We start from the raw sequence: 16821 nt of genomic DNA, 5'->3' as shown, positions 1-16821 counted from the left end.
GAACTACCAGATGGATTAAATGATGTCCACCATACTAAATCATTGTAATGTAACAAAAATTATAGCAAAGACTTAATAACATATTAACAAGACTAAAACCTGCTTAATCTTTTCTTATATAAAATTGAAACATACTTTTATCTAGGTAAACTAATAATAATTTAAAAAATATTTAATAAATAAAATATCAATAATTCTATTTCAACTCACATAAATAATTAACTCCACGAAAAAAGAAAGGTTTTTGTTAGGTCTTTGTAAAACAAGAAAAGTAGAGTATATATATATATATATATATATATATAAAAGTGGATTTTTGTAATTATTTGACATCGTTTTCCATTTAAGTTGTTAATAGAAATTAAAACACTATTTTAAAATAAAATGTAAATTAGAAGAATTTTTAACACATTAACTAAAAAGAGTTCAATTTGAGAATTAATTTTTTAAGTAAAATGACAATTAAATTTTTACAAATTTTAACTGCAGATTAATTAATTTTAAAAAAAAAATAAAGATACTATTTAGATTCTACACCATATTAAATAATGAACACTTTATATCTTTTAATATGTGATAACAAGATCATTATAGATAATAAAATACATACACAATTTTATTTTTTTTCACTATTTATAAATAAAAAAACATAACATATTTATGGTTTGTTATTAGGGAGGATCTAATTGATATTTTTTCCAAAAATTAGTTAGTCTAAAGACGAAATTTTAAAAAATTTAATTATTACTTTATTTTATTTTTTTTTTAATATTAGCAAACTTTTTTAATTTAAAAGCCAAATCTTAGAATTAAATTCTAAATTTTAAATTTTAAATTATAAATTATAAAAAACAAAAATTAAAAAATAATCTTACAATAAAAAAAGTAATATTTAAAAATGTTTATTTTTTCTAACAAGAAATACTTATAAGAATAAACTTGACAATCCGGCTCCGAATACCAAATAATACTTAAAGAGTATTTGTTAAAGAGTCAATGGTCTAAGTATATAATGTGCTAAATTTTTGGTCCAATATAAATAAAATGAATATCATTCATATTATTCAAAATAACTATATGAATAACATGGATAATAAATATTTTATGTCATAAAATCAGATCTTAAAATTTACTAAGAATTGAATTCTTGACTTTTTAAATTTAGAACTTTAATATCATGTTATAAAACTACTCATCCTAAAAATTTAATTTGATAAAAAAATTAACATTAATAATTATATCTCTAATACTGAATAAACCTCTATTATACACAACGTACAAAATTTTCATTAGCTCGTTGTACTTTCTTATACTGAAAAATGGATTTGTCAAAGTTTGTATGAACCATGAAGTATGAACAACCGAAAGTGCAATCACGACACGTGACCCATCCCTTTCGTGCACGTGTCGACCTCCAAGGGAGGGGATTTTTTGTACCGCATTTTCTGGTATCTTCACGCGTAATCGAAATCTAGTCGTCCATTTCTTCCACCCTATCAAGCGATCCAACCCGTTAAGATCTACACCCGTTGGGAATCCGCCACGTACCCCCATCAACACGTGTCAAAAACTAAGCGGTCAAATATACATTAATTTAATCTTATCTTTAAAGACATCGCTCCCTATAAAGACTCGTTCAAGCTCCCTCCATGTCCACTCATCAAAAAATTAAAAATATCCAACCGTAATTGCAGTTGAACTCGCTAAATTACCGAATCAAACCGAAGAGCAAGATTTTCTCGCGTTCTTTCCCGGCGATTATATTTTATTTTTCTATCCCAGTTTTTGATAGATTTTCCAGGAAAATTGTATATCCAATAGAAGACAGAAAATAAAGAAAACATGGCATTGAGCTTAACTCACCAGATCGGAAGCCTAGCCGGTACGCCGGTGCCAGATACTTCGGCGGGAGAGTCGTCTACGTCGTCGGCGACAGTTAGCGCAGCGGCGGTGTGGAAGTCTCCGTCAGCGAACATCCGATGCGCGGCGAGGAAACCAGATCCGGCTGGAGCAGACGCGCTGTCTCCTCCGCTGACACCGTGCAGGTCGCCGTCGTTTACGGGAATACGGCCAGATCTATCGGTTGCTTGTAAGGCATTCGCGACGGATACGGCCGCGAACCCATCGGAAACGGACGAGGCTGAGAGAGCGTACAGAGAAGGAGGAAAAGGAGGGAAGAGCGGCGAGGGAGGGGTTCCGGTTTACGTGATGATGCCGTTGGACAGCGTGACGTGGGGGAACGGAGTGAATAGGAAGAAGGCGGTGAACGCGGCGATGATGGCGTTGAAAAGCGCCGGTGTGGAGGGCATCATGATGGACGTGTGGTGGGGGCTTGTGGAGAGGGAGAAGCCTGGGGAATATAATTGGGGAGGGTATAGGGAGCTTCTGGAAATGGCGAAGAAACATGGCTTGAAGGTCCAGGCGGTTATGTCGTTTCATCAATGCGGGGGTAACGTCGGTGATTCATGCACGTAAGTTTCTCTTTCTCTCTCAATTTCTTCAACAAACCTTTTTTATGGTGATAAATCTTCATGACAGAAATGAAATTAGAGTGTTGTGTTATGTTTTTCTGAAAATCAGGTTTATAACAGCCAAAATCAAATTGGAATTTAGTGCGTAAAATGTCTGTATTCAATTCCCTGTTTAATGCTATCGTGATTTTGAATTATTGGTAGTAGGATCTTAGGCCCAAAAATGCTTAAAGAGAGGAGAGTTTATTTTATCGAACTAGATGTAGTTGTGAATTTTTGTTTGGTTTTAGTTTGAGCTACGACACTGTTGTGATTTTTGAGTAGATATGTCCGTGGATTTATCATTTACTTTGATTACGACAATCAATTTATCAATTTATTATACATATGAATTATTAAATGGCTTAAGTTTTCAATTTGTTTAAACGGCTAGCATATGAATTATTAAATGGTTTAATTATTCCAATATTGTTTATAATTTTATCAAATTTGTAATTTTTTTATTTTTTAATGGAGTTTTTATACTGTTTTTTATTTTAATTTTGTAATTAAATTTTTAAGAATCTAAAAAATATTAAAGATAATAGAATATTTTTAATTAAATTTTTAAACATATTTTTAGAAGAAATATTTTATTAATTTTATTTTTGTTGCATAAATTTTAATTATAAAATTAAAAATAATTTCAAAATTCAATTTTAAAAAAAATTATAAAGACTTAATTATAAATTTGGTGGAACTATCATAATAATTAAACCTTATTAAATTATCTTGTTAATTGTATTCTGATTTCTGGTTGTGTTCAATTTTGTATTTTCATGTCTTTGCTCGCTTCTCCTTCATTCTGTTTATGTGAAGTAATAGTTTCATGTCTTAATCATTTTATTATCCCAGAAGTAAAAATTCCTAGAGCAACACTTCAAATTCTTTTTGATAAGCATGAATCAGTTATCTCTGAATCGGGAAGCTGTAATTGTTCTTTAATCAATTTCAGACTGTTCATTTAGATGTTCTGATGATGAGGTACTTGATTGTAAGTTTGTAACAAATATGAATGCAGTGTAAAAATTAAAGCTGATATGAATTAAAAATATAATTTTGTTAATTAGATTTTTGAAAATTGAATAAAGAAAGTGCACAAAACCTAATTTAGGGATAAGTAATAAGTTGAAATTTAAATGATTTTTTTATGACTGATTAAAAATTATTAAATTATAACAAAAGAGAAGCGTGAGGAGCACGGCGCCAAAGAGTTTTATGGAAAAACGAAATACACGAAGAACCCCAAAAAATAAAATAAAATAAAACAAAAAAATAATTAAATAAATAAGAAAAACGAAATACACGAGCGAAGGTGCGGGGGGATGATAGTGTGTTTTTTTGTTACTGTAGCTCGAAGTTAACTTTTCAACTTGTATTTGTACTAACCACTAAGATTCGTGGCGACTATTTCTTTTCAAAAAATAATTGTATTTTTCAATTCAAAAATCCCATTTTCGAGAAACCTTTTATGAATTATAGGGGTCTTATTGCAAAATGAGGCGTGATCACTACGGTACAACGAGTTTTTTTATGGCTATAACACAATGAACTTTATTTTATTTGTCGCGTATAGTGAACGTAGATAAAATACTCGATAGAGGGGATGCGGTTTCGTGACAGATAATGGTACCACGTGAGTGTTAGAAGTTGGATTGATTCACTTCTTCATGGCCTAAAAAACAAAGTGGGTTATCCTTGTGGATATACGCCTAGAATTGTAGTGGACCCCATATCTCAATATGACAGTTATGCTCTTTACGTTCCATTTAGAACATGGCAACCCTTCTCAATTTGTTTGATACATAATTCTTTATTAGCTTGCTGATTGGAGCTTGGATCCTGGATCCAACCAGATAATCCTCTCTTTTTTTAGAGTCAATAATATATCTGAAAGACTCGAGCACTGCATCCTCAAGTATTTAACTTAATATTTTAATATATGTTTGAAAAATATGTAGCTATTATGTGTAAGAGATTGATTATTGGTGAAAGAGTAGACTGTTGTCTATTGTTGTCACAATGTTTGAATAAGTGGTGTCTTAATCGTGAGTTGGAACTCATTGATCGTTCTCATGCTTACAGTATTCCCTTGCCTAAATGGGTAGTGGAGGAGATTAACAATGATCCTGATCTTGCATACACTGATCAATGGGGAAGAAGAAACTACGAATACCTATCACTGGGTTGTGATACTTTGCCTGTACTCAAGGGCCGTACACCAGTTCAATGTTATGCTGATTTCATGCGTGCCTTCAGAGACAATTTCAAGAACCTTCTTGGTGACACTATTGTGGTAAATATCCACATGACCCTTTCTCCATAGTACTCTTATGTTTTAAATCATTGCTAGATTTCACCTAACTTCTCTATAATTGACACAATTCAGGAAATACAAGTTGGTATGGGTCCAGCTGGTGAGTTGCGTTACCCTTCATACCCAGAGCAAAATGGCACATGGAGGTTCCCAGGAATTGGTGCTTTTCAATGCTATGATAAGGTATTGTCACATTCATTTATTTTTTCCTGTTTTGAACTCTCTTACTTTAATTTACCAAAAATGGTTGTAGTTTGCTTTGTATTTCTAATATTGTTTTGTTCTACTGTGGTGCAGTATATGTTGAGTAGCTTGAAAGCTGCAGCCGAAGATGCCGGTAAGCCAGAATGGGGAAGCACAGGCCCAAGAGATGCTGGTGAATATAATAACTGGCCAGAAGACACACCATTCTTCCGCAAAGAAGGAGGAGGCTGGAATAGCGAATATGGCGAATTTTTCCTCACTTGGTACTCTAAGATGCTCTTAGACCATGGTGAGAGGATCCTCACCACAGCTAAGTCGATCTTTGAGGACACAGGAGTCAAGATATCAGTAAAAGTTGCTGGCATCCACTGGCACTATGGTACAAGGTCTCATGCTGCAGAGCTCACAGCAGGTTACTACAACACCAGGTTCCGGGACGGCTACATCCCCATCGCCGAGATGCTTGCACGACATGGCGCCATCTTCAATTTCACGTGCATTGAGATGCGCGACCATGAGCAGCCTCAGGATGCTCTCTGCGCACCGGAGAAGCTCGTGAAGCAAGTGGCTTTGGCAACTCAAAAAGCGAAGGTTCCCCTTGCCGGTGAGAATGCGCTGCCAAGGTATGACGAGTATGCACACAAACAGATCTTAAAGGCATCACAGCTGAACGTGGATGAGGACTCTGGCGAAAAAGAGATGTGTGCATTCACATACCTGAGGATGAACCCTCATCTATTCCAGCCAGATAACTGGAGGAAGTTTGTGGCATTTGTGAAGAAGATGAAAGAAGGGAAGAGTGCACGTAAGTGTTGGGAGCAAGTGGAGAGAGAAGCAGAGCATTTTGTGCATGTCTCGCAGCCACTTGTGCAAGAGGCTGCTGTTGCTCTTAGTCAATAATAATTTGCTTGGATCTTCTTCGTCTTGGGCTTTAGGAAATCAGTGACAGATAGGCTATGAAAGTTTTAGTTATGCAGCAGCCTATCTCTCTGGCTTTGGAGATGTATAATTTTGTATTATATTTGTTGTATTCTACCGAAAACATCTATTATTATTACCATTCATGTAGCGTAATGCCGTAATGTATTGTTGAGGCAAGATTATGTTATTATCAATATTATTTCAAAGGGTGTTTTTTTCGTCCATTATCTTGCCATGAAAACGAGAGAAGCGATAAGGGGAGGTGGAAATTTTAGTGATAATTTTTTTCATTTTCTAGCGCAATTTTAATTTTTACCAACCACGAGTCCAAATTCCAACCATATAGCAACCGATTATGCAAGTCATCAGTAACCACAAATAACAAATCATTGAGACGGTCGTGGTGCACAAAAGTTGAACAAGGATTTTGTCATTTTGCTGTAGAACTATCTAGATGCAAGATTTTCTTCGTCAATTTTCTGGAGTTCAGTAAAATCTTCTCTGCCCCGTTCTTTTCTCTTGAGCCAAAAAATTCTTCTTCCCTTTATCCTTTAAAAATGAGATCGACTTAGATAAAGATATTTAAAACGTTTTTTTTTTAAATATTTTTAAATAATTAAAATTAAATATATATAATTGATTAAATTATATTATTTTTATCAAAATTAAATTAAATAAATTAATTTGGCCAAAAAATCAATAAATTATATCTTAAACCGATTTAAATTAATATTTTTTTATAAAAAATAATTATAATATTTTTATTATATATATATATTAAGAACCCTAAATTTTAATCTTTTTCTTTTTTTTTTGTGTCATTATAGTTAGGATTTATAAAATTAAAAAAATATATAATAAAAATATTTTAGTTATTTTTATAATAAGATTATTGTAGTCATTTTTTTTATAAAAAAAATATTAATTTAAATCGATTTAAAGTTTGGTTTATCGCTTTTTTGACCAAATCAATTTGTCTGATCTAATTTTGATAAAAATAATATAATTTAATTAATTATATGTGTTAAATTTTAGTTAATAACAAACATTTTTAAAAAAAAGACGTTTTAAACATTTTTATCGGAGTGTCTCCCTTTAAAAATATTTTTATTTACAATTAATAAAATAAATTTTTCAAAGGTAAAATAATAAAAAAATTAATTTATAACAAAATTATTTTAAATTAAAAAAATATTTTATTAATATATTAAATCATTTTAAATTATAGAAATGAATTTTAAATATAAATAAGTTTTAAAAAAATTTATTTTTTCATATTAAATAATTTTTATATAAATTCTTAGAAAAAATAAAAATAAAAAAAAGGTCTTGTGCGTGTAAGTCGTACAATTAGGCGAGGGGTTTTGTTTGTTTTTAGACTTGACATCGAAATGCATTAAAAAACAATCTAGAAATCAGCAGAACTATCGGAGAATCATCTCCGCACACTAAAAGTTACAGTCACAAAATTCTACGTTTTGGGATGGTGCCAACAAACGATTGCTTCATCAATCAGCTTGTTTACTGTCTTCACCACATTGGTACAATTTCTATTTCTGTGAAGCTCACACTTTCATACTATGCCCTTTTCTTATTCAACAAACACAATACTGTTATCTCTAGAGGGGTCGGTGGGAGTAAGGACTAATGTTAATTGCAATTTTGGGTAACTATAAGAAAATAAAATTGCGTCATTGTTAAAGGTTGTTAGTGATTGATTCAGCAAGTCTGAAAAATGTTGTTGATGCTGCTGTCTTCTCTCAGTTTCTTATAAAAATGGTTTGCAATTTGCATTAGCTCCTGCCATGCCTAAAGGATCTTAACATATTTTGACTTGATAGTAAGATATAGCATTACACCAACAGCATTTTCTTTTAATAATAAAGTTCTCATGGATGTACATGTACAAAAAATCCATCATGTTTGTAAGAATAATACAAGTCATTGTTCAAAGTCTATGAAATGCTTTGTAACTATGAATTACAAATGATTTACAATATCTACTATCACCACACCGGAGTGCTCATCAACTACTTAAACCACTCAAGAAAAATCCCAAAAAAGAAAAAAGCAAAAAACAAGAAACTCTTTATCTTCTGTTTTCACCTGAATGATGAAACTAGTAAACCTTATTTTATATGGTTGCCATTTTGAGTCCTCCTTGAAGCATAAGTTCTCTGGTGATTTCATCCAAAAGCACATTCAGGACATGTTTTTCCATATCCTTTACAACATCACATCTTTCAATTAATGCAAATGTCTCATTCTTCCAACCAAAATCCCACATACAATCTATGTCTTGCTCTCGACTGAATATGTCGAGTTCAAGCATTTTCGGCAGGTAGTCCTCGACATTGGCATTGAAATTCCTGTTGTTCCTTCCATAGAATCTTAGCTTCTCAATGTCTTTGTTCAGAAGCCTAACCAAGTCATCCAAGGATGCTATGCTCATTGTATCGATTGATATGTTTGAGAATGGATAAGCTCTGAGTTCTGACAGTATCCCCTTTCGCTTCATTACTTCATATCCGCAGTCTAACATGAGTTCTTTGCATTCGCCTTCCCTGTCCTGGCTGCCGGTGCTCCCATCTTGCAGAATGCTGAATGGAATGTTGAGCCTGAAAAGAGCTTCTGAAGTATTGAGGAATGATCGGTTTGCGACCAAGATCCTCTTCAGGCGGATTTCGCTTTCTGTTAGTGGCTTTTGTGTTCTCTTTGCATATATATTTTGATTTTTATGTGGTAAGTGGTTATTATTAGTACTCATGCTTTCTTCATGAGTTCCTGTAATATTAACAAAGAAACAAAAATGTCAAAAGTAAAAATTAATACTTTGATTGATTTACTCCATGTATAGTTTTCAGTTCATTGGGTAGATCATGCAAAGCTTACTTGAAAGAAATGAATTCACATGTCAAATTTGGGTGAAGAGTGTTGTTTTTTGCTTTTGTGGATTTAAAGTGCTTATCTTTTCTATTTTTCCTTATAGGGTGAGGCTTATCAAATATCAATACATGGTGTAGCAGAAGATGTAATTTATGTATTTATATGCTCACCATTTGTTGTATTTAATGCAAGTTCACCACGCTTGAATCCTTCATTTGCTACCACAGGAGCAGCATGATCCTGCAACAAATCAACATGTTTCATTGTTTGTTGAAAAAAAAAAAAAATGAACTTGTGTTATTCTACTTCAATTTCTGGACAAAGCTCCTGTTACTATATATTTTGCTTCATTCCATGAGGCTGTTTTAGATCATAATGTAAAAGAACTCACCGAATGATTTGTAGTTAAAGCAATTGGTCCCTTTAGGCTATGGAGTTCTCTACCATCAGAATTGTATGATGTAGGAGCCAGATCGGCTTCTTTAAGTGGTTGGCCTCTCCGATCCGGTGATTCAGCCACAGCTGCTGTTTCGTTAGAGTTGATGATGCCAACTGTTTCTCCCTTAGCATCTTTAAAGCCATTGAATCTATCTATTTCTCCTTGTCTAGAATCATGCAAAATATGAATTTGTTGTTTCACTTTCTCGATGAGCTTTCTTCCATTTCCTTCATTAGACACTTCAACAATCTTTCTAGGCATGTCAGCCTTTTGCTTTCTGGTATTCTTCACCTTCATATTGGCCAGTTTAGGAACAATTTTTTCATCCACCATCATTTTGACACTTGCCCCCTTCCGGTTAACTATCTCTTTCACTTTATCATTGGTGCCATTGGACGTTTCATGTTTGGTGAAATCATCATATCGGTTGCCTAAAAGTCCTTCCAGTTTCATAGCTTCCAAATTTTCTACAGAGTTCTGCTTCTTATGAGAACTAATAAGCCTATTCTGGTTTTTTGAACTTCTCAAATTCAATTCACTCCCTCCTTGTAATCTCGCCTGCGGCATTTGTTTTTCCCTCGGCTGGAGTCGTTGTTCGCTATGATTTTTCCCTTCTTGAGGCCCATATTTTGTGAGCATGTATGATTTCTGATCTGCAAGACTCTTCTCAGGTTTCTTCTGATTATTCATGTTCTGTTTGTATGTATTTTTTTTCACCATTTGGAAATTACTAACATTGATATCTTTCTCTTCCTGCATTGAAGGCTTAACTTGTGATCTTTCATTCACTTGTTCACCATTGATTCTGCCCTTTGCTGTGCTTTTCTGTTCTGTGATGTTAGCAGCACTGATATTATGCTTCGGCTTTTCGAAACCATTCAGGGGTTTTATTCCATACAGATCACTCCATAGTGGTTTTCCACTCTGAGAAACTACCCTGTGGCCAGCCTTTTCGCCAAGTGAATTCTTATTGGCAGCAAACAATTGTTCCTCATCATGAGTTGTTGCGGCCATGTTAAAGGCTTCTATCACTCTTTGTTTCTTCATAGCTACCAAATTCTCTGTTTCTTTGTTGTTATTCACTTCAACCTTCTTTGTTCTTTCCTTTGCACTAGTATACTGCATTGACATTCCTTGATTTCCTCTAATCTTATGTGCATTACCAGAATCCTTCTGCGGCATGATTTTTGGCTCTGCCTTCTCTGGCAAGTTATCTAGCCCCATCAGTTTTGCAACTACACTTGGAATCCTTCCCTTCTCTGTGTCAGATTTTGCCGAGGCAGAGTGGCTTTTCTGCTCCAAAACATCATTGAGATTCTTAATTTCAGAACTAGATCTATTTGTTTGCTTCTGAGAAGCTCTTGAAATCTTTCCATCTTTGTTTTTGGTATTTGAGTTTCTGCCTTCTTTAGAGTTTGTAAGAATAATTTTCCCCTGCATAAGTGTATGCCTAGAGCGCTTGTCGAAGGAGAAAATCGGTGGCGCCAATTGGTTTTTCTCAGATGCTCTAATTATTTTGTTGCTTTCATCATCATCTTCACTGTCTTCATCCAATAACTTGATCCGGTTTTTCTTCTGCGGCGCAATCAAGAACTCTGAATTCTGCTGCAGCTCTACCAGCATCCTGAGTGACTGTTCCAAATCAATAGCTCCTTGGAACAGCTCCTTCGCGACTTCAATCGAATATCTATCAATGTTGAAACCATTGGAGCAAGCTCTTAGTATCTGGTTTAGTCTCTGTGCACCTTTCGATATCTCATTTATCTGCATAGGAGAGAGGCCTTGAAAATTGTTTGTTGAAGCTTGTTGCCTAACCATGTTTCCTTGTCTATCCATCATGCCGAATTCCATTGTCCCCTTCTTGATTTGGTGAAGAAAAGCCAAAGTTGAACTATTATTGTTATTGCTATAGTAAGACGAATCAGTTCTTCTTGGTTTCGCCATGCCATTCTCGAAAGCAAAGGCTATGGCTAAGGAAACATCATCCATTTTATGTGAGCTCTGGCCTCTCCCATATGAAACTATCTGATTTGAAACCTCTCCATTGATTGAAGATCTATGGCTTCTGCTAGACCTATTCAGCATATCTCCATTTCTTGAACTTACCTATAAATAAATTTTAATAACAGAAGATTTGCTATATGAATTTATGTGTGCTTAGAATAGAATAGAATAGAATAGATACACTCAAACAATGTCGTGACTTACAATTTCATTGGATTTTCTGTTCCTTGATCCAACACTTGTTTGCTTGGAGTAAGAATATGCATCTGTTTCAACAGAATTAGCATAATAAGATTTCAGACATAGAAGTTTCTTGCATGGCTAACATACAATTGTACTTTAAATACCATTCCTCTGCAGAAAATTAAATTGTGATTTCCAAGAAAACCCAGTAAACAATTTCTGTTAAGAAAAATATATAAGAAGAAAGAGAGAAGAAAAATTGCTGTTGGATCAATAGCTTGCTATATTACATGCTTTTACTAATTGATCACAATACAAGTCAAGGTAAAACCATATTTGATTTTAGTATATGTTTTTGGTTTTCATTTAATATTACTTACAAACTGCCACTTTTTTTTTTATTTTCTAACTTAAGGATTTTGTGAAAAAAATATTAATAATAATTATTTTATTTTATTTCCATAGGCATACGTTGTTTTTTTTTTTTTTTTTCTTTTTACAAAACTGTAAAAGCAATAAACATAATGCAAACAAAGTGGCAGATTTGTAATAAGTAATAACAATAGAAATTAAACACAAAAAATCCCCTTTCAAACTACAAATTCCCTCATTTTCTTGTTTCAATTATATATTTGGGATGTGAATCTTCATTTTTCATAATTCATAAGGCAACAGTACTAATTCAAAGGCTTAACACCCAAAAAGAGCAAAATATATAATTTATTTATATTCCATAGAAATTAAAAAGTTACCTATAGGCTGTGATTGGCTTGTCCTCTGAGACTGATGAGATGCAGCAGGAACACCCATTTTTTCCTTCCTTAGCCTAAGATCATCCAAAAGCTTCTGTGCAAAATCTGATCTCTTTGCCATAATTCCCTTACTACCCTCCAATCACCAAAACACTGCAATATATACAGTGTTATATTAACAAATAATAACAACAATAAAACACCACATACAACCTTTGGGTTTCTTTATTTCTTCTATCTTTCTGAAGATCCTAGTTTCAATTCAATAGATAAGTGGGAATGTTGTTGTTGTTGTTGTGTTCTTTGAATGGTTGAGAGGGTACAATCAGAGTTGGGTGAGGAGTGAGTTCTGTCATCATGCAATTGATTGGTATGTTTGAATTTTTTTTTTTTATTAATTTTAATTTCTTTTAAACACTGAGAAGGATTGACGTGAAAGTTATAGCTCCCTCTCTATCTATCACTCATCACTCACTGTATGTGTTGCATCTAACTTTTATTGTAATCTAAGCAAACAATATTCATTTCACTATATATTGGGTGGTGGTAGTGCTGCTGCTTCTTACCTAAGTTTTTTTTCCATATAAATATTTTGTATATTTCATTATGGATATGTCGGGAGAAAAAAATTAAGCAGGAAAACTTAAAATTTAAAGTGGAAACATTAAAAGTGCTTGAATTGAAGAAGAAGAATGAATGCATGTGATGAGGGTAGTGGATGTCCAATTGTCCATTCATGAAGGAGTTTTGTCTCCTTGAATGACACATTAATGCATGTGAATGTGTGAATCGTGAGTTATGACCCTCTCAAAGTGGAGAATTTTCTGTTTGCTTTTTAATGGATCGGATACTATAATTTGTATCTTTACTATTTCAATTATTATGTTTTTCGATTTTACAAATAAATATATTAATTATTAACTAATTAATTGAATTCATTTGACACAACAGAAATATTACATTTGGAAATCGGAATAAAGTAAATACAATAATCTTAGTTTTATGCAAATTTCGTAGTGCCCATAGATAAAAAAAAAAGTATGGTTATCATTTTCTTTCATATTTCAGCCATTCCTCTTTCATCACTTTCATTCCCTTCAACACCGCACACATCACATACACACACCTTCTTTCACGGTCTCATAGCTCTCTTTCATCACTTTTATTTATTTTCCCTTTCTGTGATTTGTCTCTCTAAAGATTCACTAGCTATCTCATTTATGCTACTTTACTTTTTCAGCAACTCCAGTAGAGAAATTACAGCTTGATAAGAGAAGAGACCATTTTTCACATTTTAATTTAGATATGGAAGGAAAAATGGTGTAGGAAGCACTTATGAAATGTATGGGTATTTTACGCAATTATGATGTCAGAAGTTAAAATCAGAAGTTCGATTTGTAAAAGATATACAAATAGAACCGTCCGATTTTTTGGTACACAAATCGACCTTCTAATTTGCGTTGAAAAAATTAAAAGAATTTGGGATCGGATTCGATTTGTGTATTCCAAATTTTTTAAATTTTTTCAACACAAATGAAATTCGATTTGTGTACATCCTACAATTTTAAAAAACACCTAAAATTATAATATTAAGGTATATCACACATTTTACTCCAATATCTAAATTTTTTATCCATCATTTTTTAGTTTCAGTTGAGACTTTAAGATAAATCGTTAATTCAATAACTACTTATATTTATAATTGTACGTATATTTATATTGGGTTACTAAGAATCCATACTAGGGTTTATCATAATAGAATAATTAGAAACTTTTGTTCAATTAAGCTTAATTATTTTCAATATGTCATTTTTTTCCATGCATAATATTTTAATAATGGTCTAGGATATAGGTGTTCCATTTGAACTTTTATTAGTGAATTCTGACCCCCCAAAAAAAAAGAACTTTTATTAGTGAATGAATATTGTCGTTTATGCCAGTTTTATTTTAATTTTTCACAATTATATATGGCATATCTTTTGCTTCTCTCTTCTAAAATGAAGCATTATTCCCCCAAAAAAAAAAAAAACATAACTTAGAGAATATTATAACTTAAAAAAAATACTATTTTTGTTAAAAAAATAAGAGAAAATAAAAAAAAATATTTATGTATTTAAGTTATGTAAAAATGATACAATATATAAGATATTTATAGATGTTAAAAGAATCAAAATAATAAAAACGTAAATCCTATAATAAGTATCCAAATATATCTAATAAATGTTAATTGATCTTAATATATTCTAATCTCTCTTATCAAACTCAAATGGTAACTTAAATTTAAAACTTATTTAAAATATTAAAATAAGAAAAAATTGTAGAAAGTCAGAAATTGACGGAATGGACGTAGATAAAAAGCAGAAATGTCGGAAGGAAGTGCTAACAAAAGTATTGAAAAAAAAAAACATAAAGGAAACTGTCGAAAGTGTGGCGAATTGCCAAAAAACTATTGAAAGATGGTGATCTACCAGATAGATGAGAAATTGTTAGAAAACTTCCAAAAAGGTGACAAATTGTTAAAAAGATGACAAACTGCCAAAAAACTGACGGATGGCGAACTGCAGAGAAATTACAAACTCTCAGAAGATGACAAACTGTCGGAAGATGACAAAAAAAAATTTGGTTTCTTCATGAGAATAGGTAAATAGCAGATGACGATAGTATTTGACTCATTAAACTCGGAAGGACAAGACAGAGAGAATGAACTAATCGGTGAGGTGAGAGCATAAAAAAAAGTCACAAAAGAGAAAGGAAAAATGTGAAAAGTTCGGTGATTTTATCAGAACGAAAAAATCTATCCTTTCTAATAAGGATATCATTATTCTGATACAATGTTAGAAAAGGTAAGAGAGGGCAGAGAAATATTTGTGTATTTAAGTTGTGTAAAAATGATACAATATATAAGGTTATTTATAGGTATTTAGAGAATTAAGATAATAAAAACGTAATAACCTATAATAAGTATTCAAATAAATTAAATCATTTTAGTAAGTTAATTGATCATAATATATTCTTTTTGGTTTTCTACGATATTTTCTAACCCAACAAGTCAAGAATTAATTCGTTGTGGTACTAAACTCTATTTAAGAATTTGTCATTGGCCATTAGAACACTTATTTAAGCGGACTAGTTATGTTAAACAAAAATTAGTTTAAAGTGAGAGTTTCATACGCATATTGTAACACCTTATTCATTTTATAAAAATCTTTACTTTTTAATTAAGAAACGATAACAATTCGATAATAAAAACATTATTTCACTTTTTTTTTAACCTTTCTTCAAATTCTATTCCATCGATTTGTGTTCATTTTTCTCTCTAATTTAAAATAAAAAAAATTTAAAATAAAAAAATTAATAAAGTGAAGAAGTGATAGTTTAATTAGCGTTAAATTTATAAATAAGGTGTTACCTTAATTCAAAAGTAATTACATATACATCCTTAGCTTATCCTTTTTCATTTTATTAATTTTTTCACTTTTATTTTTTTTTTACTTGGATTAACTTTTTCATTTTAAAAACATTTTATAGGTTGGGCATCTGATTCCAATCTTCGACAATATGGTTAAGGATATATGTAGGCCAACGAAAACCTACGTATGTTTCTATCCAAAATTGTTGATAACATCACCAACAAGCCTTTCTTTCTTTTGTACTTTGGGCCGAATCCAAGTCCCATCAATATCAGTTTGTTATCTATTTCAGAAAAAGAGGGAAACCTGACCACACAAAAAAAAAAAAAAGGGAAAAATTTGATATTCACATTATCACATGTGCACAATATTAATAACGGATCATCAAATGTGAGCAAATTATCTAGTAAGCTGCATTTAAGAAAGAAAAAAATGTTTTAAGATCTAGACTAGGTTCATATTCTCTTTATTCAATACCTAAGGAACGAATATGAGGAGGTTGGATTCCAAATCGTGGGAATCTTTTCTCCATAGCGTGATCCGACCATGGGAGATTAGCCAAAGAAGGCAACTAGTTTATAAAATTTTTTTACATGAAATTTTACACTAAAAATGGTATATTGGAATATAAAATTCTCAAAAATTTTAAAATATTCCACAAATCACTCAAAATCTTTGTAATAGACTAATAAAAATGAAAAACTTTCAAATATTTCAGTAATTTTAATCGTTATATATATATATAATTGAGATCAACAACTAAACATCCATATATCTGACATTCCTCCGATAGTAATAGGCAGGGGAAAATAGCCAGTTATCAAGAATTTTTTTTTTTTGGTTGTCAGTTATCAAGATTTGTCAAAAGGAGAATGAAGGAATATCATATGGGCCTTGGGCCAATTACGGCCCAATAGCATATTTTTGGTAATATTTTCTCAATTAAAAAAAGAACTAAGTCCAAAAAAAAAAAGAATGATGGGATTATTTGGAGTTTCCGAAAACATGTACATTATTAGCATATGGTTGCAATTTGCAGGTGCAATGTATAAAAAGGAAGTTGAGTTAAGTGTAGTAGCTGTTAGCAGCAAAAGATGTGTACTATTGCTGTTGTACATATATATATATGAATAATACGCGTTTCTGGTTATATATATACACAACTATATACACTACATTCATTTGATAGTTGTAG

At 32.0% G+C, this 16821-nt stretch overlaps 2 protein-coding genes and 1 long non-coding RNA gene across 4 annotated transcripts; 2 read left to right on the top strand and 1 right to left on the bottom strand.

Moving 5' to 3' along the window:
• The first annotated feature begins 1597 nt into the window (after positions 1-1597).
• LOC112750836 (beta-amylase 1, chloroplastic) lies at positions 1598-6174 on the top strand. The gene is made up of 4 exons (XM_025799708.2): positions 1598-2471; positions 4596-4806; positions 4900-5010; positions 5125-6174. The coding sequence occupies exons 1-4, from the start codon at positions 1843-1845 to the stop codon at positions 5929-5931; spliced, it is 1758 nt and encodes a 585-aa protein (XP_025655493.1). The 5' UTR covers positions 1598-1842; the 3' UTR covers positions 5932-6174.
• A 1134-nt stretch (positions 6175-7308) lies between these two features.
• Positions 7309-9248, top strand: LOC140178985 (uncharacterized). Of its 2 annotated transcripts, none has more exons than XR_011872300.1 (2): positions 7309-7493; positions 8487-9248. It is a non-coding gene; the product is annotated as an uncharacterized lncRNA (long non-coding RNA). The 2 variants fall into 2 exon arrangements; XR_011872301.1 differs by having other exon boundaries at positions 7329-7493; positions 8942-9248.
• On the bottom strand, positions 7806-13282 carry LOC112748997 (uncharacterized). The gene is made up of 5 exons (XM_025797258.3): positions 12217-13282; positions 11486-11547; positions 9230-11383; positions 9009-9078; positions 7806-8736 (listed from the first exon to the last, which is right to left on the bottom strand). The coding sequence occupies exons 1-5, from the start codon at positions 12335-12337 to the stop codon at positions 8087-8089; spliced, it is 3057 nt and encodes a 1018-aa protein (XP_025653043.1). The 5' UTR covers positions 12338-13282; the 3' UTR covers positions 7806-8086.
• Between the last annotated feature and the right edge of the window lie 3539 nt (positions 13283-16821).

The sequence above is a fragment of the Arachis hypogaea genome, chromosome 15, assembly GCF_003086295.3.
Source record: "Arachis hypogaea cultivar Tifrunner chromosome 15, arahy.Tifrunner.gnm2.J5K5, whole genome shotgun sequence".
Lineage (NCBI taxonomy): Eukaryota > Viridiplantae > Streptophyta > Magnoliopsida > Fabales > Fabaceae > Arachis > Arachis hypogaea.
Note: the sequence above shows the minus strand (reverse complement) of the source record. Positions and strands in the feature narration are given on the sequence as shown.